The sequence below is a fragment of the Borostomias antarcticus genome, assembly GCF_949987555.1.
Source record: "Borostomias antarcticus genome assembly, chromosome: 24".
Lineage (NCBI taxonomy): Eukaryota > Metazoa > Chordata > Actinopteri > Stomiiformes > Stomiidae > Borostomias > Borostomias antarcticus.
Genome location: NC_140257.1, coordinates 15,347,103 through 15,371,557, shown reverse-complemented (window position 1 = coordinate 15,371,557; position 24,455 = coordinate 15,347,103). Strand labels below are relative to the sequence as shown.

Below are 24,455 nucleotides of genomic sequence, written 5' to 3'. Positions count from 1 at the left end.
GTGGCCTAGAGAATTAGTATGAAGGTATACCTATACCTTATGCTCTGGCCTATGCCATGAGCACATTTATACAACGAGTACTTCCGGCATCGCAATCTGATTGGTTAAGAGTATGTATAGGCTATTGATGATATACCATGGGCAAAGCCTCTTTAATGTTCTATGTGAAATACTGTCGCCAATTATTACTGCTTGTAAAAACGTTAGTTCCATTGCGTAACCGTCCGTTGGTTACATTACGGTTTCTTCTCATGAAAAATGGAAACATTCAATGTCAATTTTGAGTTGTTCTATCCGTCCTGTAGCCTACCACTGGTTTATCATCACCACGTTTGAAACTCGCAGTTGCACAGGAAAGGTAACTTAGGCTACACTTCGTTCATGGCTAGCTAGGTTGGTCAGGAGTATTGGTTGCTAGGGCTCATTGTTCGTCATTTTGAAACTCCAGAGCAACGTGATAGTTTTATGAACTATCTTTCTTGGAGGAGTTCACTAAAATCGATATTAAGACACTGAAATAGTAGGTATGTATCTCATAAATGTTTCCCGATGATGTAACCGTTGTATAAAAGCCAGCAGCGCAACCCGTGGTATATTGGCCATATACCACATCCTCTCATGAGTTATTATTTCAATAACTGGTACCTTGAGGGCTATTGGTTGATGGCAGATCCTTTAGAGTTCTCCTGGTGCAAAACACTGACAAACTGCTGACTTTCTGAACCCCCCCCGCCAGGCAATGAGATGGGCTATTCCATAGAGACCTACATCAACAATGTGGACAAGGCCTTCTACAGCCCGCTCCACCTGGCCGTGCTCGGGGGGAACCTGGAGGTCATCCAGCTCTGTGTCGCCTACGGAGCGCGCATAGACCAACAGAGCGGTCATGACCAACAACAGGTAGAGCGGCCATGACCAACAACAACAGAGCAGTCATGACCAACAACAACAGAGCGGTCATGACCAACAACAGGTAGAGCGGTCGTACCGGCTTTGCTTTGCACTGCTGAGCCTGGGGGAACAGAGGGCTAGGCAGGGGTGTAGTGGTGACTAGTGGGTAAACTGTAGCTCAAATGTTACTGTTTTTACATTAGTGGTGTTTAAAGAAGTGGGTATACTGTGGGTCCATGGATAAAGAAGTGGCTATACTCTGTATACCTCTGTATATCCTCCAACTCATCATTGAGGCTAGGATAAAAATAGGCATTATTCATTTCTGTTTTTAGATCCATCAGTCACTTTATTTCATTCAATCTCAGTCCTGTCAGATTGTTACGTTTATTTTGAACACCTGCTCTTCAGAATATGAGTAGACAAAGGCCAGTGATGAAACTCGATGGCATTGTTTTTTTTGCTATTCATTCTGCTGTTGGTACACACTGATCTGATGTCTCGTGAGTGATGACAAGGCTGCTCGTGCATAGATCCATCAACAGTACATTATCAGATCAGATTACCGCCTCCTCCCCCCACCCACCCCCATGCCCAGGGGACTGACAGCGGGAGAGCGCCAAAACCCACTCACAATCAAATCAGACAGAACAAATGTCTGTCTCTTCCGGAAAAATAATTGTGTGTGTGTGTGTGTGCATGTGTGTGCGCGCATGTGTGTTTCTCTCTCCCAGTGTGACAGGTCCACACCGCTTCATCTCGCCTGTATCCAGGGAGCAACTGAGGCCGTCAAACTAATGCTTTCCACCTACGGCGGGGGCGGGGCCTGTGATGTGGTCAACATTACAGATGGAGCATGCCAGACACCGCTGCATAAGTATGGCCACAAGTCTACTGGAGACAAGATTTTTGAAGGATAAATGATATCTTGCTATCTCACTTTGTGTCTTTTATGAACAACAGGACAACGACATTTGACCACTGTGAACTGGCTGAATATCTGATTTCAAAGGTGGGCATCGAACAGACATTAGGAAGAGACCCATTCATGGTTGAGGCTAATTGATGAGGGGGGAAATGAGCAAAAGTGAGCAACGAAAGCTCCAACCTTGTAACATTTTCACAGGGTGTAGAATAATTGCACTTGCTTCTTACACTGTACTTTCAAAATAATGAGTGATATTCAAAGTAATGAGTGTTCTTTTGAATCTCTCTCTCTCTCTTTCTGACAGGGTGCAGACATTAACTGCATTGACTGTAAGGGTCACACTCCACTGCTCCTAGCAACCAGCTGTGGCGCATGGAGAACTGTATGCCTCCTCCTCAACCACGGTACGACCCACTAGACCTCGGTCTTCACCTGCAGGGTGTGACACTATCCTGAACCGCTAGCAGCAGGCTATCACATTTGACCACTCAGTTCAACAATCAGGGTTAAGTCATTTTTATATCAGTATGGCGTAAGGACCACTACCCCCTGGTAAATATTGAGATTATTTTGATATGCATGTCTATCTCAGTTATAATAATAGCCCAATTCATTATTAATATTATATTTATAATGTCTATTTCATTCAGGGGCTGATCCTAAAATAAAAGACAAATCGGGCTGCAATGTACTCCATCTTGCCAGCTTGCAGCCCAAAGGTCTGAAGAACATCTTGTCTGAGATCCTGCAGGTTAATATCTCTGGGTACCTGTCATAGTTTCAGTAGCTTACCAATGATGAAGCTTCCATAGCCAAGTGCAGATCAATGGCTTGAGCTTTCAAGCCGAGTCATCCAAATGCTGCCTCTTTGCCTTTGAATAAATGCACCACTGCCACCTAGTGTCAGTTATCGAGTAACTGACGCACTCTTCTCTCTGCATCATACTGGTTAACTACCTGGCCTGCTTCCCCTAAATTTAATGTACAGTAACATTAACTAAGAATATCAAGTTTAGTTGACAAAATGAGGCAACAAGATCTTAGTTAGGCTATATAGAGATAATTATTATTATTTGATTTTTGACCTCACATTTTACATTGCAGTAAACGTAGATGTTCTAAACGCTACCTTTACTCACATGTATAGAGACTAGAGTTATGTTCGACATTATCTGACTATCGGAGAAATAACTTCTTATGTCGATGGAATATTTACTTTGGGGAACATGAGCAGTATTCACCCGTAGTAACAGGCAGAGGCCAGGGTCATCCCTCCTGTGTGTGTGGTCTCAGAGAGGCGGTGTGCAGGAGCTGCTGGAGGCGGAGGACCTCGAGGGATGCACCCCCCTCCACCGGGCCTGCCGGCACGGGGTCCCCGAATCAGTCAGCCACATGCTGGGCCTCAACGTCTCACTGGACCACAAGTCCAAACAGAAGAAGTCGGGCCTGCACTTGGCTGCTGAGTGAGTTACTGCATGACTACCGTTCCAGGCAACCCGTAACTCGTGTTTTTTCCGACCTCCTACACGTGAAAATGCTCTGGAATAGCAGTCAAACCCGTAACTTCCCACCCGTGAACTCGTAACTTCCCACCCGTGAACCCGTAACTTCCCACCCGTGAACTCGTACCAGATCGATGTACTCCCAGTTGCGCTCTCTGACGTCACGCAGCCCTCTAAGCAAGATGGCAGCCCCCATGGGTATGGCGACAAAGATAACTTTAGGGCAACGTAAAGTACATTTGTACGTTGTAATCAAAACAATACAAACGAGTATGCACTACAACATGCTATGTGTATGTAATGATGCCCAAATATGTTGACAAGAGATAGCTAGTGCTTGCTAGCTAATGTGCAGCCCCCCTCAAACCATGCAGAGGATTTCAACTTTTATGTCTTTGGCTGCGGTCCGTAGAGGAAGTGCTCCAGGAAGCGATAAAAACCAAAGGTCATGGTAGCCTGTTGTGAAACTAATGATGAAAGTTGCGCACTGGAATGCGCATCAACATATCCTACTGTAGATCATTCTGCTGTGAAATGCCACAGAGGACATAAATAATAATCATTTTGAAAAATGCTTTTTTAATTTATTTACAAAGCACTTTTCATTGTGAAAACAATCTCAAAATGCTGACATGGATCAATGAAGAATCAAATGTATGCAGCTGTTGTATATTGTTTAATGTAATATATGTAGCTATTGACTTTACATAATATAACCTCTCTCGCTCTCTCTCTCTCTCTCTCTCTCTCTCTTCACCTCTGTCAGATATGGGAGGGTCAACACGTGCCACAGGCTCCTAGACAACATGGCGGACACCCGGCTGCTCAACGAGGGGGATGAGAGGGGGATGACGCCGCTGCACCTGGCATCCCGCAGCGGACATGTCCGAGTGGTGGAGCTGCTGCTGAGGAGAGGGGCGCTCTTCCACAGGTAGGGCCAGACCAGACGCCGTGACTCACCTGCCTGACCGGCGCCCCGCTCTCAAAGCATGGACGACGTGTTCACTCCCCCGTCCTCCTCGATTGGTGTAGTCATGGGCTGTTCCCTCCAATGAATGATCAAGGCAGATCCGTACAATGAATGAAGGATCTGGATCAAACCACTTTGGATCAAAGCACTTAGGCCTGGATCAAAGCACTTAGGCCTAGATCAAAGCACTTAGGCCTTGATCAAAGCACTTAGGCCTGGATCAAAGCACTTAGGCCTAGATCAAAGCACTTAGGCCTTGATCAAAGCACTTAGGCCTGGATCAAAGCACTAAGGCCTGGATCAAACCACTTTGGCCTGGATCAAACCACTTAGGGGGGCGGTCGTTCTCGTTTTCCTGGATTCCGCCCCCGTGTGAACAGGCGAAGGCGATCTCATTCTGATAACGATGAAGCACGTTCGGCTATTGTAGGCTAGTTAAATTATAACACATCATTTAAAGCCCATAATGTGATTGTAGGATTTAATGTCCTCTTGTCCGACCAAGATTCTATTAGATTCTATTTAAGACTCAGATTGCCACCAGGAGTGCTATCGAGTTCTTCTTCTTCTTCCTCTTCTAGCTATGAATGTTACTAAGTTGAAGTTTAAGGTTATTTATTTGAGTGTAAAATCACACCAAGATGTCTCAAAACACAAACAAACAAAGAGTAACAGACAGCATACAGCAAATAGACAGACAACATACAGCACAAGAACAGATAGACAATAGATAGTGAAATAAAAAGACAGGCAATTAAATAAAAAGACGGGCAAAAAGCAACAGACAGCAGGAAAACACGGCAGAGGCCTCGGAAGCAGGACAAGCGACAGGAGACAGCGAGGCTATTACGGGCCGAAGTATTGTGAAAAAAAGGGGAGTTTGAAGTCTTGTTTTGAACATATTAATGGTCGTAGCATTCTTAACAGTAAGAGGAAGCTGGTTCCAGAGGTAGGGGGCACGGAAAGAGAAGGCCCTACCACCAGATGTTTGGGGACAGTGAGGTAACAAGCATCTTGCGCGCGGAGGGAGTGGTGAGGAATGTAAGGGATGATCGGTGGAGCTTGACCATGTAAAGATTTGTAGGCTGAGAGTAGGACCTTGAAGTCAGCCTGAATGGGGAGCCAATAAAGGGACTTAAGGACTGGGGTGTTGTGATCAGATTTCCTTATGAGTGAGGATTCTGGCAGCTGTATTTTGTTACTGTATAATTAGGCACCACTTGGTGTGTGTGTGTGTGTGTGTGTGTGTGTGTGTGTGTGTGTGTGTGTGTGTACAGCGACTACCAGGGCTGGACGTGTCTACACCACGCAGCGGTGGAGGGATACACCATGACCATGAAGACTCTTCTGGCGTCTAACATCAAACTGCTGGACCAGACCGACGAGGACGGGGTCTGCTCTTTTGGTCTCTCTGGTTCTCCCAACGTTGCTCAACCCTCACTTCCTGTTCTCCATGTTCCTCACTCCTCAGACCAGGGTTCCCCCGTCCACCCCTCAGCTCAGGGTTCCTCCATATTCACCAGGTCATCGAAACGTGACCGACGATCCCCCAAAGGATGCTGAACTCTTGTACTCTCACTCAGAATCTGAAGGCTTCTGGTGAAAATGTGATGGTTTTAATGCGATAAAATGGTTTTAATGGTGGTCTGTTCTCACCGACGGGCTCTGTTTTGGTCTTATTCCCCCGTGTGTGTTTCAGAACACGGCTCTCCACCTGGCCTCCAGGGAGGGCCACTCCTCCGCCGTCGCGCTGCTTCTGGGCCAGGGCGCCAAGATGAGCCTCAACAAGGCCTCCGCCTCCTTCCTGCACGAGGCCGTCCTTAACGGGAGGAGGGAGACCGCCGACGCCATCATCAGGGGTGACAGGTGGGCTAGACTCGGAACACCGTTAGACGCCATTATCAGAAGTGACCGGTGGGCTAGACTCGGAACGCCATAGAGATGTTTGGGGATTTGGATTAGGGTAGTGAGCCCCGATGTGATTACGGTTAAAATGACTGTTGTGGTCAGTTCCAGTAGACTGTCTGATCCATGGAACCATGTCCGACAGTCTGTCGCTTTAGCAAAAGTAACGTCCAGAGTTGGACAGGAAATATACAGCCTACAGTCGGCCCCAGTATGTTCAATTTCAGACAGTGGGTTTCCAGGATAACCCCCTATTTTCTAACCATCCAAGTGAAGATATAGATTTTCATTGTATGGATGACCAAATGAAATACTATGAGATAACGTCCACGGCAGATCTCTGGAGGCCCTGATGGCGTTCACCTTCGACCCTGAAGACCCAAGCAAACGATGTGCTGTTCTGGATCTCATCGAGTTCCTCCCAGAGTCTTATAAGGTCAGTGTAATAGTTTGATCCCTGCAAACCATTCATAGTGGTGCTGTGTATGTATATATTATAGCAGTGTTAAATAACAGAAGACGTCAAAGCATTTCATTGACTTTGCGACTTGAAACAAATGTATTCCACATGTAATGTCTTTGGAGAATCAGAGGTGTATTCACTGTGCTGCCATTCCCTTCAGACACTTATGGACACCTGTCTGAAAGAGTCTGACGAAGACATCCGCAGTTACAACTACTCTGTGAGTCTCTCTCTAATCACTTGCTGGGAATTCATATTATATTGGGCTTCATATGCAATGTCCACGTGGGAAATCACCTTTTTCAATCAACAGATCGAGTACGACTTCACATGGCTTCAAGTCCCCATGCAGATGATGAAGATTGCAAAAGCAGTCAAATCGTATCATTTACAACCTCTTGCTGCTTTGAATGTAAGTGCCATGCTAATTCAACTGTGAGGTTTTGTGGTATACTGTAGGTAAGGTAGGTAGGACTGACAGGTTTGATAAAAACAGGATTTGGATATTTAAGATGTGCTGTCCTCGTGTCTTCAGGCAATCAGTTATTAATCTTGTTACTGTTTTGTTTCTTTTTATTGTTGTTGCCTTGTTGTTCACTCAGCACATGTTGAAGTTTAATCGTGCGGAGCTGTTGACCCATCCTGTCTGCAAGAAGTATTTGGAGATGAAATGGTGAGTGAACGTGGGAGTTATTTGTGTTGTGTACTGAAATGTCAAAGCACTTTGAGCTGCAGTCTCTGTATGAAAAGTGTGATGCATATAAAGTGTATTATTATTATTATTATTATTATTGTTCTCTTAGCACTGCATAGACCTGCAAATACTGTATATTTAGTAGGGAAAATAAATGACAAGCTGAATAAACCACTAAAGAATACTATAGAAATACTATAGAAACAATATAAATGCTTTACTCCATGTGTGTGTTCTCCCTGTCTCTCCTCAGGAAAGCCTATGGTTTGAAGGCCCACCTACTGAACCTAACGATCTACAGTCTGGGCCTTCTGCCTCTAAACCATCTCATTGTCAACCTCAGGCCCGTTTTCAACACCACAATCACCAACGGGACCACCGTCACTATGGTCAACACCTCCGTGAACAAGGTGGGTAGAAGCCCATGCGCTTCAGGTGTCAGATACCACAGGTGTGTTTGATCAAGCTAAGTTTGCACATTGCTTTCAGAGCTTTCCATTTAGTAGCCCTGTACTATTTTTTCCTTGTTTCTCTGTAGCAATACTACCCAATCACAACCTGCATGTTCCTGGTTCTGGCCATCAACCTGTATGGAGTTGGCAAAGAGTTTGTGCAGATGTTCCAACAGGTAAACACACCAATATCCACAATGTACCTCATTTCCTCAATCCCTTTCTGAACATGTATCCCTTAAAGATATATTTTTAGGGCTTTTCAGCTTTAATGGGACAGGACAGTTTGAGAGAGACAGGAAACGTGGGAGAGAGGGGAGGACATGCGGCACAGGACCCGAGCCGGGAATCGAACCCTGGTCCGCCACGCGAAAGTCTAGCCTTCATATGGGGTGCGCCTTAACCGGTGAGCTACCGGGGCGCCCCCTGAACGTGTATCCCTGTTGTTGTTGTTGTTGTTGAAGGGCTCCAGGTACTTCGGTGACGTCTGTAACATGCTGGACTGGGCGGTGTGTGTGTGCTCTCTGCTGTTCGTGGTGCCTCTGATGCTGGGTGTGAGGGAGACTTGGCACTGGGAGGCCGGCGCTCTGGCCTCGCTGGCGTCCTGGACCAACTTCCTCTTCTACCTGCAACGGTACGCCGCACACCTGCTCGCACAAAGGTTATTTACTACTGCACGTCAAAACACTTGACAGTACAGTCAAAACGCACAAATACTGACTCACTACAGGATGTTGGATTAGGTCGACCCATTATAGTGACACCAATGACATGCACAGTTGCAAATTCAAAAGGCAAATGAAACGCACCTCAAAATACTTTCAAACCCTTTAAAGTAATAGTTAACACACAGTAACGTCCGACATAGACGGCATTAAATGTGATGTATGTGATTTATCTCGCCTGAAATCTGAGAATGCCAAGTGGGCTTTAGCTCAGCAGGCTATGGACATATTGACGGTTCAGACGGCTCCTGTCTCGCCAGGTTTGAGCATATGGGGATCTACGTGGTGATGTTTCGAGAGATCGCCAAAACCCTCCTGAGCATCATGCTGCTCTTCTTCTGCCTGATGCTGGCGTTCGCTCTCTCTTTCTACGCCCTGCTCACAGACAGCGTAAGTTTAACCAAAGTAGTGTTTTAAATCAAGGAACATGGTCATTTTGGTCAGATTTGAGATTTCAATCTCTCTCCACATCAGCCCTGGCCAGGGAAACGGCACTTTGCAGCGACGTACAGCGTGCCTTATCCAACGTAATGAATTGTATACAAATTCACAAATGTCTACCCCCCAGAATAATTTTGACAGGTTACCGTTATCGTTGGTACAAACGTTTATCATGATGGCTGGAGAGCTCAACTACCAGGAGAACCTCCTGAAGCCGTACCTGGCGGGAAAGATACCCTTCCCCGCGGTGTCCTTCATGGTCTTCACCTGCTTCGTCCTGCTCATGCCCATCCTGCTGATGAACCTGCTGGTTAGTGGCTGGGACAATATATACAGTATCCACGGCTTTTAAGCCACAGTGCCAGTACAGTAAACCGCCCAAAACGTCACCCCTGCGGTCGACCCTTGACCCCTGTTCTTTTTCGTGACCTAGATTGGTTTGGCTGTAGGAGACATAGCAGAGGTGCAGAACAACGCCGAGCTGGAGCGGATCGGGATGCAGGTGCGTCGCGGACGTCATACTGACGGGTATTGAAGTGTACCGGTCTCGTGCGGACCCGGTTCTGATCCGAACCGATCGCGATGGAACGAATGACCGTCTGCGATGTGTCCCTCTCGCCCCTGTGCCGGCAGATCGAGCTCCACACCAACCTGGAGGAGAAACTTCCCTACTGGTTCATGAAGAAGGTCGACCGGGCATTCATCATCGAGTACCCCAACAGGGCACATAAGGGAATGGTGTGTGTGTGTGTGTGTGTTGTGTATCTGTGTTTCCCATCCACAGGAATCAGATAAAGATGTTCAAAAGCTTAAATATGTGCACACTGAACAGAAGGTGGTTTATAGTTTGAACTTAAAGTTGAACATCTTTGCTAACACTGTGCTAAACACAGGGTTGAAGTGTGTCTAGTAGGGTTGCAAATTTCAAGGAATTTCATTAATCGATAACTATCCTTAACAAATAGTCGATTAATTGATAAGAACGTCCTACACTGGACTCGCTTCATTTTTGTGTCTTCTTCTGTTGTGTTGTTGAAATTTCTTGGCATCCCAAAATTAGCCTTCCCATGGCATGGCACCCTCATGTGCAGTCAGACCTTAAATCATGATTACATTTCACACAACACCCATTGATAACGTTTGTTCCAAAAAAAAAGGTTCCATTCCATTAACAAGTAACCAAATCTTACTCGAGTAAATTCTTATCGGCAATTAATCGATAGTCGATTAACTGTTAACATCCCTAGTTTCTAGAAGTGTGTGTGTGTGTGTGTGTGTTTGTGTGAAAAGGTGGTCAGGTTTCAGGTTGAACAGGCGATACATTTGATGCAGAAGCAAAAAAAAAACACACAAAAGATATGTTTTTAAACGATGTATTAGACAAAGGATAGTTTTAACACAGTCAGACTAGCCCAGAGGACGGGTCACGTTCTGAAACCCTCCCCTCCCCTCCCCTCCCCTCCCCTCCCCTCCCCTCCCCTCCCCTCCCCTCCTCCTCTTCCTCCCCCTCCCCCTCCCCCTCCCCTCCCCTCCCCTCCCCTCCCACAGAGAGCCTTCTGGGAGTCTGGCAAAACCACAAAGACCCGGGCCGGCCCGCCCTCCCCTCAGGCCCTGCCGCTGGAGCGAGAGGTCCGCAAACAGAAGTACAGGTAATCTCGGTCCCCCCTCCCCCCCTCCCGGTGCTCTTTTACCCCCCCTCCCCCTGAACATCTGGCGTGGCCCTGCCCACAGGCTGAAGGAGATATCTAGCGCGGTGGAGAAGCAGCACCGTCTGCTGAAGCTCGTCGTCCAGAAGATGGAGATCGCCGCCGAGGACGAGGAGCGCGACGACGACGCCGGCGGCCCCCGGCTGTCCCGGGTACGCCGGTCCCGGGCCGGACCAGGACCGTGCAGGCGCCCCCGGCCCGGCGAGGGCAGCAGCAACGAGTGGGACCCAAAGATACTGGCCCTGCTCGACAAGGAGCGAACGGGTGGTAGACCGGCGGCAGAAGAGGGCCCTCGGTTTATCAAGAGAAAGTGAAATGAATGGGGGGGAGCGCAGTGGTCAGTCTGGACAGCGCAGTGGTCAGTCTGGACACCACAGTGGATTTTGTGTGCTTTTACTTTGGTAGCCACAACCTATCTAGATGCAGCTTAAAACCACTTGACACGTTAATCCCAATTGTAACAGCGTGTCGTGGAGACAATATCGCGTAATTGCTTTATACGAATGAGCTAATTTGGTCAAATTCCTTATGTATGATGATGCCTGCTGTAGGTGTACGGGTACTCTTAAAATACATTGTTGACATGTAGGAAGGTGGTTGAGATTATCTTTACGTGTGTGCTTAGCATCTTAACCCTCTATTAAAGTGTCATAAAAACATAAAGTGTGTGTTGGTGTGTGTGCGTGTCTGTTGGCTGATGTATCTCATGTTCGTCTCTTCTTGGCGTCTTCCGTGGGCATGGGTCTCTTCCTCTTGGCATCGGGGTGTCCTAGACAAACAACATGAGAGACGTTCGCCAAGCAATCATGAAAATAACGTCGAGATATGACAGTTGGCGTGAGACACAGCCACATCCGCCACGCGCTCTAACCTGACGCCGAGCTCCGCCTCTCCTCTCTGTCCTGACTGGGCGAGTTTGAGGAAGTCTTTGAGCTCCGCCTCTCCTCTCTGTCCTGACTGGATGAGGAGGTCTTTGTGTGTTGGGCGTGGGGGAGGGGCTGGGAGGTGTGTGGGGGTGGTCGGTCGGGGTCTCCCGCTAGGGCAGGAGGGTTGCTGGTCTGGCCTGGGGAGGGGGGAGAAGGAGGAGGAGGAGGGGGGAGAAGGAGGAGGAGGAGGAGGGAGTTACACAAAGTAAACCCAAACGCCCGGACTCTGACGAGCATGAATGCTCTTCGCTAGGTCCGACTCCTGCGGGTTTTTAGGCTGGTGCGGATAGCGAGCGAGTCCGTTCACCTGAGGTCTGTACGTGACCGGTAACTTTACAGACTGACCGGTAACTTTACAGACTGACCGGTAACTTTACAGACTGGTAACTTTACAGACAGACCGGTAACTTTACAGACTGACCGGTAACTTTACAGACTGACCGGTAACTTTACAGACTGACCGGTAACTTTACAGACTGACCGGTAACTTTACAGACTGACCGGTAACTTTACAGACTGACCGGTAACTTTACAGACTGACCGGTAACTTTACAGACAGACCTGTAACTTTACAGACTGACCGGTAACTTTACAGACTGACCGGTAACTTTACAGAGAGACCGGTAACTTTACAGACTGACCGGTAACTTTACAGACTGACCGTTAACTTTACAGACAGACCGGTAACTTTACAGACTGACCGGTAACTTTACAGACGTGTGAAATGAGTGTGTTGTGAAAAGGAACAGCCCCTCCTCACTGAAGTGACAAGCATGCAGCTGTGGTGCAGCATTATTATAATATTAAATTCAATTCCAAAACTATATTCGCCTTGCCGGCAATTAAGTTCTCTACCATTTAACTGTCTACACTGTATTCATGATATAAACTACTCAAAGAGGAAAAGTTCAAACTTGAGTCTCTGAACAGAGAAAATCTTGTTTTAGTGTAATCATGGCCATGCAAATCATCAATCTGAAGGTCATTTCAAGGACTCACATGGGCAGTTAGTATCAAACTGGCATGCAATCACACAGGGGAATCTCTAATTGGTTAGCAAAAGCATCCCCGAATCCCAAACCAACCCCTATAAAAGTTTGATCTCTGATTAGCCAGATGTCATTTTCACCATCTTGCTTTGGTTATTACTGTCTTATATCAAAGCAAGTTCCTTGGGGTCGAGGGTAGGGATTGATGAAGGATTTGAAGCCACAATAAGCAACTCACCTCCAGCAGAGCCATATAATGTATAGAGCTCTCCAGAGTCAAGTTGCTTCTTCTCCGAGAGATAAAACAGCACAAGCCACCCGAGATTTCCACATCCCCAAAAAAGGATGAAATTCCATATTTATTGATTTCAAATTGTTTTACAAAGTACACAAAATCCGTGTATATTCATATATCATCTATATAATGACTCCTTTGTGCATGGGTATGCAATAATAACATTAAGACTCAACGACATTTATTGGCATACATGCTTATTAAATGAAAAGAAAAACACTTGTATTAGAACGAATAGAACAGTATTAGAACGAATAGAGCGCATTATCAACACATTCTACCAGCGTTTACAAAAAGGAAATGTCACTGACAAGAGGTTAGAGACACAAGCAGTAAAGTTCGTAAACAGGATTTGGAAAGCAAAGGGTTATGTTTTGTTTTTTTTCCAGTTCCAACACTAGTCAATATCCAGATATAAAAAGCAAAGTCATGCTTTTATCCAAATGTACAATGCTTTCCTTGTCCAAAACCATCAGAGGCAAAGCGCCAGTGAGGAGTGAGTGAGAGAGAGAGAGAGAGAGAGCGATAGAGGGAGAGAGAGAAATGGCCTAGACACAGACTGCAATAGAGCGAAGTGCTTACAGAAAGACAGTACTTAAAACACAAGTTCTCTGAGGGCTGCTCCATGAAGCAAGGTTGATAAATCAGCCAGCTCACTTTGAAAAACTATCATATATCTTGGTTTTCTGGATTAGGAAAGATTAACCTGAATATGCGTTGATGGGGGGGTCTTATAGTCATCATCTTTCTTCTATCTATCTTCTTCAGGAACTCAGAAATACAATGTTATTTCAAAATATACACTTTGGAAAAGTTAAGATGGCTGACTTGTCGATCCTGCGTTCTAGAGCTGCCCCCTGTGGTCCGAAAGAATACCATGGTCCCAAATGCAAAACAGAACACCACCCTGAGCCAATCACTGACAGCTCCAAGTCATAAATACATAACATAAAAATGCATAGAGTCTCATCTATGGACACGCTGACCTACGAACAAACGCTAAACAGGGTAAAAATATAAGAATTAAAATAAAATAAAAAATAAGTACATACATCCAAACAATGGCAATATAGCATTGTTTTTCTGAGCTCAAGTTTGTTTGTTTGTGCTGCAGCCAGGTAAAGTTCCAGGGGGTATTACTTGTTATCCAGTCGCAGGCGCTGTTCCTTACCGTTGATGGTTAAAGATCTTAACTGTCCGTCCTCCTCCACCTCCACACGCTCCTGTCCGTTCTCCACGATCCTACGAGAGAACGAGAGCACAGTGAGCCTGCTGACCTCCAGAATGTTCACCGAACCTGTCATCCCCTACCCATGATGCATGTCGTCAGCATGGAGAATTAACCTGTCATCCACTACCCATGATGCATGTCGTCAGCATGGAGAATTAACCCGTCATCCCCTACCCATGATGCATGTCGTCAGCATGGAGAATTAACCTGTCATCCACTACCCATGATGCATGTCATCAGCATGGAGAATGAACCTGTCATCCGCTTCCCATGATGCATGTCGTCAGCATGGAGAACGAACCTGTCATCCACTACCCATGATGCATGTCGTCAGCATGGAGAATTAACCTGTCATCCACTACCCATGATGCATGTCGTCAGCATGGAGAATTAACCTGTCATCCCCTTCCCATGATGCATGTCGTCAGCATGGAGAATGAACCTGTCATCCACTACCCATGATGCATGTCATCAGCATGGAGAATGAACCTGTCATCCCCCACCCATGATGCATGTCATCAGCATGGAGAATGAACCTGTCATCCGCTTCCCATGATGCATGTCGTCAGCATGGAGAACGAACCTGTCATCCACTACCCATGATGCATGTCGTCAGCATGGAGAATTAACCTGTCATCCACTACCCATGATGCATGTCGTCAGCATGGAGAATTAACCTGTCATCCCCTTCCCATGATGCATGTCGTCAGCATGGAGAATGAACCTGTCATCCACTACCCATGATGCATGTCGTCAGCATGGAGAATGAACCTGTCATCCTCTACCCATGATGCATGTCATCAGCATGGAGAATGAACCTGTCATCCCCTTCCCATGATGCATGTTGTCAGCATGGAGAATTAACCTGTCATCCACTACCCATGATGCATGTCTTCAGCATGTACAGTGAACCTGTCATCCCCCACCCATGATGCATGTCATCGGCATGTTCTTCTAGTATGGATTCATTTATAGGGCTGGAATATGGCCTAGGCTCATCATATTTTTTAGTTTGGTCTAAAGTATAAGCCTTCATATTTTTTAGTTTGGTCTAAAGTATAAGCCTTCATATTTTTAGTTTGGTCTAAAATGTAAGCCTTCATATTTTTTGTTTGGTCTAAAATGTAAGCCTTCATATTTTTTGTTTGGTCTAAAATGTAAGCCTTCATATTTTTTGTTTGGTCTGAAATGTAAGCGTTTATTATTTATTCCCTATTTTGATCCGGAGAAACTAAGAACATTTCATTATAAAAAAAGAACTGAACAGTTTTTAAGTCTTTCAGCCCTTCGTCACACTATCTTTGAATGAGCACTAATTCAAATCACACAAATCTACGAAACAACCTTGTAATAGAACCTTCTTTCACACGACAAAGATTATTTTGTGAAAAATAACTTTCAACTTTTGTCTGTAATGTAGCCATGGTTGATTTTATCTCTTCTTTTATTAAATCTTTAATTAAATTAATAATTTCTGAGCAGAGCAGGGGAAGGGGGAGCGGAGCAGCATGGGCCGGATATTGATGTTATTGGTGTTAATCTAATGTCGGCTGGATGTGCGTGCATCCGCTGAGACGTGATGTAGCCTACTTCAATACATCATGGGTCTATATTATCATCTACTTCAATACACCATGGGTCTATATTATCATCTACTACTTTAATACACCATGGGTCTATATTATCATCTACTACTTTAATACACCATGGGTCTATATTATCATCTACTACTTTAATACACCATGGGTCTATATTATCATCTACTTTAATACACCATGGGTCTATATTATCATCTACTACTTTAATACACCATGGGTCTATATTATCATCTACTACTTTAATACACCATGGGTCTATATTATCATCTACTACTTTAATACACCATGGGTCTATATTATCATCTACTACTTCAATACTATATTATCATCTCCTACTTTAATGCACTATGGGTCTATATTATCATCTACTACTTTAATACACCATGGGTCTATATTATCATCTACTACTTTAATACACCATGGGTCTATATTATCATCTACTACTTTAATACACCATGGGTCTATATTATCATCTACTACTTTAATACACCATGGGTCTATATTATCATCTACTACTTTAATACACCATGGGTCTATATTATCATCTACTACTTTAATACTATATTATCATCTACTACTTCAATACATCATGGGTCTATATTATCATCTACTTCAATACACTATGAGTCTATATTATCATCTACTTCAATACACTATGGGTCTATATTATCATCTACTACTTTAATACACCATGGGTCTATATTATCATCTACTACTTTAATACACCATGGGTCTATATTATCATCTACTTTAATACACCATTGGTCTATATTATCATCTACTTCAATACACCATTGATCTATATTATCATCTACTACTTTAATACACCATGGGACTATATTATCATCTACTTCAATACATCATGGGTCTATATTATCATCTACTTCAATACATCATGGGTCTATATTATCATCTACTACTTCAATACATCATGGGTCTATATTATCATCTACTTCAATACATCATGGGTCTATATTATCATCTACTACTTCAATACATCATGGGTCTATATTATCATCTACTACTTCAATACATCATGGGACTATATTATCGTCTCTGATAGAGAAAGAAAGTGTCCAGTCTTCCAGCAGCGTCAGTAGGCTAGCTGACTCAGAGGAAGTTCAGGGCTATTATTATTATTTTTGTGCCTATGTCTCTGTCGACGGTGACGTGCCACAGACCTATAGTGCGCAACGCTAGGACATGAGCCGAGTTCACGAGCCGACACGGCCGATCTCCTGGCGTGACAGCGCACCAAACACGGCCGGCTCTTCTACGGAGCCCAGCCTAGGCTGCACGGCACGCCACTCGCCCCCCTTCCATGCACCCCTTCCATGCGAGACTACCAGGAAGTGGATGCTCATGCGCGGGGGCGAACGTACTGTGTCTATAGGCACAGGAACCCCGATTCATCGTATTGATGGCAGGGTCCAACCCTCTTCTGATCACCTTCAATTTTGATTTTTCACACCTGGGATTTTTCTTAGGGTCTCTCTACATGTGGATGTCGACAAACTTTCATGGGGAGTCGGGGGGACGGGATGGGGACCGAATTGATCTTGCTTGCTAATGTTGCTAATGTTAGCCAATCAGATAGCCCGGGGAATTTTTGCCTGACGCACATTTATCATAGTTTTTATTTTAAAATTATTATTCTTCCGGCTCTATCTAGCAAATTCAGTTTGTTCTCAAAGGATGCAATTTTCTGATTTTTATTTTTTATTGTAAACAAGACATTAAAGTCATAGAATCCAATTTCCCTTTAAATACTAAAGGGATTTCATTGAGTGTCCTAACATACTATGTAGTGGATGAAGCCGTAGAAGGCCATACCTCTTAGTGGTGATTTTCCTGCCGTTGATGTACTTGGTGGAGGTAGAGACAGAGCGGAAGTTGCCCCCCATGCCGCCGCCGCCGCCCCCGCCCCCTCCTCCTCCGCCGCCCCGCCCACCGAAGGAGGAGGAGGAGAAGGAGGTGAAGCCGCCGCCCCCCAGGTCCAGGTGACTCATATGACCCATGGAGCCCATATGACCCATGTGTCCGAACGAGGTGAAGCCTGCTATGAGAGGGGAGAGGGATGGAGAGTGAGGGAGAGAGGGATGGAGAGTGAGGGAGAGAGGGATGGAGAGTGAGGGAGAGAGGGATGGAGAGTGAGGGAGAGAGGAAATTATGAAGGAACACATCAACTCAAATGCAGACGTCCGGTTTGATCTCTGTTGCGCTGGCGTTTCCTGACGTTTCCTGGCATTTCCTGACCTGGGTCGAAGGGCGCGAAGCCGGCGCCGAAGGGAGGGAACCCGCCGAACCCTCCGAAGAAGGGACCCCCCGTCCTGCTCCGGCTCACCCCCCTCTGGTGCCTCCGCCCCCCGCCGAAGAACTCGTCCCCGAACGGATCCCCACCTGAGGAGGGAGGGGAGGACTGTGGTGAATACAAACCCCCCCGGCGATCCTCATCTCAATGTTTTGTGTCCTCTGTTCTTATCATGTTCACTCCGTTCTCTTTAACTATCTTATGCTGTGTTCACATGGAATCAGGGAAACGAGAGATGGCAGACGGAGGGTCTCTTCTGGATGAGCAAAAGCCCCATGGAAGAGCAGGACGGCAAAACAAAAATAAGCAGGATGATATGTTGCTGTGGTTGTTTACAAAGAATGGAATAAAATATACAAAGAACGGAATAAAATATATGAAATACAATCATTTTGTACTGTATTATTTTATGCAATGATTCTAGTACTCTGATTCTTACTGATTCTTGTTCTCTGTAAAGCGCATTGTGTTGCCTCTGGGTATGAAATGCGCTATATAAATAAAGCTTTGATTGATTGATTGATAGTAATGCATGTAGCTATAAAATGCATTTTTCCTTCTCTTTTCGTTTGATTGAAGGCTCCTTTTACTGCACAACAAATAGCTTCAGTAATAGCCTAGGTCTGAAATGAATGATTGGCCTGTCCTATATAAATCACAAGGCAGGTGAGTGGTCTTAGCCCACCAGCGCATCTTGACAGTGGCGCAAAAAAAATGGCTGCTCGACTTAATCGAAGCTAGCCTGTAATCGTTAACATAAGATAAACGTGATGCAAAGCAAATACAAATACACAGATACATTGACTCACCAAAGAAATCTGCAAACGGATCTTGTGCACCAAAGAACTCCCTGAAGACGTCTTCAGGGTTCCGGAATGTGAAGCCGCCGTAGTGGTCGCCATTGTGGTAATGACCTGCAGAAGTCACACCAAACCAAGCGTTAACATGGCGAGGCCGTGATCACTTCGCACATATCAACATTATCAAGTTCAGCTCTGAGGTCTGCGTGGCCAAGTGAGGGCCACACATACTGCACTGGCTATGTATGTACTCACTCACCGTAAGTCTCCTAGTATGTTAACGTCAACTACTTGATAACTAATAATATTATTTAGATAAAAGAGCAGCCTACCGCCTCCTCCATTGTTCGGTGTGAGGCCGTCTTTTCCATAGCGGTCGTACAAGCTCCTCTTGTTGGCTGCAAGAGACATGGGGACACATCAACTAGGCAGGACATGGCACTGAATAAATATCGACAACTGAGGGATCCAGTGAAAGCCTGTCTGGAGATAAGGGATACATCACTGCAACCTACCGTCTGACAACTGAATACACCACAGCGACCTACTGAATATACCACTGTAACCTACTGACAGAGCTGAATATACCACAGCAACCTACTGAATATACCACTGTAACCTACTGACAGAACTGAATATACCACAGCAACCTACTGACAGAGCTGAATATACCACAGCAACCTACTGACAGAGCTGAATATACCACTGCAACCTACCGTCTGACAACTGAATATACTACTGTAACCTACTGACAGAACTGAATATACCACTGCAACCTACTGAATATACCACTGCAACCTACTGAATATACCACTGTAACCTACTGAATATACCACTGTAACCTACTGAATATACTACTGCAACCTACTGACAGAGCTGAATATACCACAGCGACCTACTGACAGAACTGAATATACCACTGCAACCTACTGAATATACCACTGCAACCTACTGAATACACCACTGCAACCTACTGAATATACCACTGCAACCTACTGAATACACCACTGCAACCTACTGAATATACCACTGCAACCTACTGAATATACCACAGCAACCTACTGAATATACCACTGCAACCTACTGACAGAGCTGAATATACCACAGCGACCTACTGAATATACCACTGTAACCTACTGAATATACCACAGTAACCTACTGAATATACCACTGCAACCTACTGAATATACCACAGTAACCTACTGAATATACCACAGTAACCTACTGAATATACCACTGCAACCTACTGAATATACCACAGTAACCTACTGAATATACCACTGCAACCTACTGAATATACCACAGCAACCTACTGACAGAACTGAATATACCACAGCGACCTACTGAATATACCACTGCAACCTACTGAATACACCACTGCAACCTACTGAATATACCACTGCAACCTACTGAATATACCACTGCAACCTACTGAATATACCACTGCAACCTACTGAATATACCACTGCAACCTACTGAATATACCACTGCAACCTACTGAATACACCACTGCAACCTACTGAATATACCACTGCAACCTACTGAATATACCACTGCAACCTACTGAATATACCACTGCAACCTACTGAATATACCACTGCAACCTACTGACAGAGCTGAATATACCACAGCAACCTACTGAATATACCACTGTAACCTACTGAATATACCACTGTAACCTACCATCTGACAGAACTTCATAGGCCTCAGAAAGCTCTTTGAACTTCTTCTCCGCCTCTTCTTTATTCTCTGGGTTTTTATCTGGGTGCCACTTCAGGGCCAGTTTTCTGTATCTGGACGGAGAGAGACATAGAAAGAGACATGTGAGAAAGTGGGTAGGAGAGAAGCCATATGACAAATACTGTCTGTGGAATACAAGAGCAATACTGGCACGGCTACTCACGCTTTCTTAATGTCCTCCTGAGACACATTTCTTTGCACTCCTAAAATCTGGTAATACTCCACCATGATTTTGGAGAACTATTCCCAAACCTCACAACCTGCAAAAAGAAAGCACAGAAATTACCATTTACAGCATCACCTGTATTGGAACCAAACGTCACCTTTTAGGGATCTATGTGCCAGAGGACACACTACTACTGCTTCTGCTGCTGCTACTACTACTACTCCTACTACTACTACTACTACTCCTACTACTACTACTACTACTCCTACTACACTACTACTACTACTACTACTACCACTACTACTACTACTACTACTCCTACTACTCCTACTACTACTACTACTACTCCTACTACACTACTACTACTACTACTACTACTACTACTACTACTACCACTACTACTACTACTACTACTACTACTACACTACTACTACTACTACTACACTACTACTACTACTCCTACTACTACTCCTACTACTACTACTACACTACTACTACTACTACTACTCCTACTACTACTACTCCTACTACTACTACTCCTACTACTACTACTACTACTACTCCTACTACTACTACTACACTACTACTACTACTACTACTACTACTACACTACTACTACTACTACTACTACTACTACTACTACTACTACTATTACTACTACTACTACTCCTACTACACTACTACTACTACTACTACTACTACTACTACCACCACTACTACACTACTACTACTACTACACTACTACTACTACTACTACACTACTACTACTACTACTACTACTACTACTACTACTACACTACTACTACTACTACTACACTACTACTACTACTACTACTACTACTACTACTACTCCTACTACTACTACTACACTACTACTACTACACTACTACTACTACACTACTACTACTACTCCTACTACACTACTACTACTACTACTACTACTACACTACTACTACTCCTACTACTACTACTCCTACTACACTACTACTACTACTACTACTACTACTCCTACTACACTACTACTACTACTACCACTACTACTACTACTACTACACTACTACTACTACTACTCCTACTACACTACTACTACTACTACTACTACTACTACTACTACTACTACTACACTACTACTACTACTACTACACTACTACTACTCCTACTCCTACTCCTACTCCTACTCCTACTCCTACTACTACTCCTACTACTACTACTACTACTACTACCACTACTACTACTACTACTACTACTCCTACTACATTTCCTGAACTATTGTTGAGGCCACTAACATTGATCAGACCAAGCAGCATCTAACAAAAAGAATCTCCCCTCAACACAATCAAGATGACAGTGTTCACTTGAAAGTGGTCGATATAATAACTCAAGATTAATCCATCCCCCAAACAGGACGCTTTCCTCCTCTAGTTTATGCTTATTGCTACTATGCATATTATATATCTGCATTTCCTTATCTATCACTACAGTAGTTACGTGGGCTGTCTGGAGAGCAGGAGGATGTGACTAATCAGCACAGCCGTCTGGTTATACAACATGGCGTTTTTTTCAATGGATCCGGTCCTTTTATCAGTAAACGTTAACTATCGCTTTCGTGAAGCTGAAAAAACCCATGATTTATGAGCCATTGTTTACATTGTTAGAGAGGCCCCACCTAGCTAACGCGGGTTGGGGTCAGCCTTCCACAAAATCGTGCTCAAATGCTTGCTAGCTACATCATTGATCCACCTCACCATTACTATTGACATTAGCCTATTTAAACTAACTGCAATATGACTCAACATGCGTGCATAACACATACATAACGTTACGATCGTCAAAGTCAAACAGTGGGTCATCTCAAGCTAGCTATGTTGACGTCGTGACCAGGCTAGCTATAGTGAGCTAACCTAGTTAGTTATAGTTAGCTAACCTAGTTAGTTATAGTTAGCTCACCTAGTTAGTTATAGTTAGCTCACCTAGTTAGTTATAGTTAGCTCACCTAGTTAGTTATAGTTATCTAACCTAGTTAGTTATAGTTATCTAACCTAGTTAGTTATAGTGAGCTCACCTAGTTAGTTATAGTGAGCTCACCTAGTTAGTTATAGTGAGCTCACCTAGTTAGTTATAGTTAGCTCACCTAGTTAGTTATAGTGAGCTCACCTAGTTAGTTATAGTGAGCTAACCTAGTTAGTTATAGTGAGCTCACCTAGTTAGTTATAGTGAGCTCACCTAGTTAGTTATAGTTAGCTCACCTAGTTAGTTATAGTGAGCTCACCTAGTTAGTTATAGTGAGCTAACCTAGTTAGTTATAGTGAGCTAACCTAGTTAGTTATAGTTAGCTCACCTAGTTAGTTATAGTGAGCTAACCTAGTTAGTTATAGTGAGCTAACCTAGTTAGTTATAGTTAGCTCACCTAGTTAGTTATAGTGAGCTCACCTAGTTAGTTATAGTGAGCTAACCTAGTTAGTTATAGTGAGCTAACCTAGTTAGTTATAGTTAGCTCACCTAGTTAGTTATAGTTAGCTCACCTAGTTAGTTATAGTGAGCTAACCTAGTTAGTTATAGTTAGCTCACCTAGTTAGTTATAGTTATCTAACCTAAACCTCATCCCCAGTCTATAGTTATCTAACCTAAACCTCATCCCCAGTCTATAGTTATCTAACCTAAACCTCATCCCCAGTCTATAGTTATCTAACCTAAACCTCATCCCCAGTCTATAGTTATCTAACCTAAACCTCATCCCCAGTCTATAGTTATCTAACCTAAACCTCATCCCCAGTCTATAGTTATCTAACCTAAACCTCATCCCCAGTCTATAGTTATCTAACCTAAACCTCATCCCCAGTCTATAGTTATCTAACCCAAACCTCATCCCCAGTCTATAGTTATCTAACCTAAACCTCATCCCCAGTCTATAGTTATCTAACCTAAACCTCATCCCCAGTCTATAGTTATCTAACCTAAACCTCATCCCGTCTAGTTATCTAACCTAAACCTCATCCCCAGTCTATAGTTATCTAACCTAAACCTCATCCCCAGTCTATAGTTATCTAACCTAAACCTCATCCCCAGTCCCCAGCGAGCTGTTTTCTCCCACCTGATCCGGGTTAGCAGATGGCTAGCTGGATTACTAGCTAGCTAACGTCAACGTAACGACACGTAACCTTAATGCACCTAAAGCATACCTAGCTAGCTGGCTAACGTTAGTATAGCTTGCTACACCAATCTCTCCTACGATACATGCTATTAGCTTGTTAGCTTGCTATTAGTTGACGTCCCCGCATCGAACCAACCAGCCAGCCAGCTAGCTGATGCTATCTTGCTACTAGCTATCGCTTAGCTAACGTTAGCTTCTATTCAGCCCGACAGTATCAATACAATGTGTCCCACATAAACACAATACAGTCACTCAGCAGCTTGCCTTACTCTTCAACAGTCTCCTTTTCCCTTTCGCGTGATATATATATATGGTCTATGGGGGAATTCGTTAATCGGTTAACCTGGATTGTTCTAGAAATGTCTCGATAGCAGCAGCCTGTGGTTGTTTGTAGCCAGAGATGACGCAACATCCGGTAGCACGGCTCTTCCTCTGTGGTTCTGGTTCTCAAGGTTGGTGATTGTCGCCCCCGTGGTCGCCCCCCATGTAATTGAAGTGTGCAGGTGGCATTACAGCTACAGCATCACGGAGTCCTCATACAAGGTTACTCAGTAGCAGGTCGTTTTAATTA

At 44.5% G+C, this 24,455-nt stretch overlaps 2 protein-coding genes across 4 annotated transcripts in view; one reads left to right on the top strand and one right to left on the bottom strand.

The window, feature by feature from the left end:
- trpa1a (transient receptor potential cation channel, subfamily A, member 1a) overlaps positions 1 to 10,991 on the top strand; it is a gene marked incomplete at both ends in the record, with an annotated part of 16,586 nt that extends 5,595 nt beyond the window's left edge. Inside the window, 22 exons of the mRNA XM_084458313.1 lie at positions 737 to 900; positions 1,626 to 1,768; positions 1,855 to 1,903; positions 2,124 to 2,223; positions 2,470 to 2,570; positions 3,113 to 3,282; positions 4,088 to 4,252; positions 5,569 to 5,683; positions 5,991 to 6,157; positions 6,533 to 6,632; positions 6,820 to 6,879; positions 6,973 to 7,071; positions 7,262 to 7,332; positions 7,607 to 7,763; positions 7,892 to 7,981; positions 8,270 to 8,439; positions 8,791 to 8,920; positions 9,099 to 9,281; positions 9,405 to 9,473; positions 9,605 to 9,709; positions 10,520 to 10,620; positions 10,703 to 10,991. Coding sequence (XP_084314439.1) covers positions 737 to 900; positions 1,626 to 1,768; positions 1,855 to 1,903; positions 2,124 to 2,223; positions 2,470 to 2,570; positions 3,113 to 3,282; positions 4,088 to 4,252; positions 5,569 to 5,683; positions 5,991 to 6,157; positions 6,533 to 6,632; positions 6,820 to 6,879; positions 6,973 to 7,071; positions 7,262 to 7,332; positions 7,607 to 7,763; positions 7,892 to 7,981; positions 8,270 to 8,439; positions 8,791 to 8,920; positions 9,099 to 9,281; positions 9,405 to 9,473; positions 9,605 to 9,709; positions 10,520 to 10,620; positions 10,703 to 10,991 — 2,798 coding nt within the window. The remainder of the gene's footprint in view (positions 1 to 736; positions 901 to 1,625; positions 1,769 to 1,854; positions 1,904 to 2,123; positions 2,224 to 2,469; positions 2,571 to 3,112; positions 3,283 to 4,087; positions 4,253 to 5,568; positions 5,684 to 5,990; positions 6,158 to 6,532; positions 6,633 to 6,819; positions 6,880 to 6,972; positions 7,072 to 7,261; positions 7,333 to 7,606; positions 7,764 to 7,891; positions 7,982 to 8,269; positions 8,440 to 8,790; positions 8,921 to 9,098; positions 9,282 to 9,404; positions 9,474 to 9,604; positions 9,710 to 10,519; positions 10,621 to 10,702) is intronic.
- A 326-nt stretch (positions 10,992 to 11,317) lies between these two features.
- dnajb6a (DnaJ heat shock protein family (Hsp40) member B6a) lies at positions 11,318 to 24,284 on the bottom strand. Of its 3 annotated transcripts, none has more exons than XM_084457976.1 (10): positions 24,154 to 24,284; positions 20,731 to 20,827; positions 20,511 to 20,620; positions 19,160 to 19,225; positions 18,837 to 18,941; positions 17,973 to 18,116; positions 17,550 to 17,775; positions 14,059 to 14,129; positions 11,549 to 11,740; positions 11,318 to 11,446 (listed from the first exon to the last, which is right to left on the bottom strand). In XM_084457976.1, the coding sequence occupies exons 2-10, from the start codon at positions 20,793 to 20,795 to the stop codon at positions 11,382 to 11,384; spliced, it is 1,044 nt and encodes a 347-aa protein (XP_084314102.1). In that variant the 5' UTR covers positions 20,796 to 20,827; positions 24,154 to 24,284; the 3' UTR covers positions 11,318 to 11,381. The 3 variants fall into 3 exon arrangements, with proteins under 3 accessions (XP_084314102.1, XP_084314103.1, XP_084314104.1); XM_084457977.1 differs by having other exon boundaries at positions 24,228 to 24,248; XM_084457978.1 differs by lacking the exons at positions 11,318 to 11,446; positions 11,549 to 11,740 and having other exon boundaries at positions 12,974 to 14,129.
- Between the last annotated feature and the right edge of the window lie 171 nt (positions 24,285 to 24,455).

What these genes read in the sequence shown, in the direction of transcription:
- dnajb6a (XM_084457976.1), bottom strand. Translation starts at nt 20,795, where the DNA reads ATGGTGGAGTATTACCAGATTTTAGGAGTGCAAAGAAATGTGTCTCAG. An exon ending in CAGGAGGACATTAAGAAAGC is followed by an intron (nt 20,621 to 20,730) that starts GTGAGTAGCCGT and finishes CTCTCCGTCCAG; the next exon opens with ATACAGAAAACTGGCCCTGA. An exon ending in TCCGTTTGCAGATTTCTTTG is followed by an intron (nt 18,117 to 18,836) that starts GTGAGTCAATGT and finishes CTCCCTCCTCAG; the next exon opens with GTGGGGATCCGTTCGGGGAC.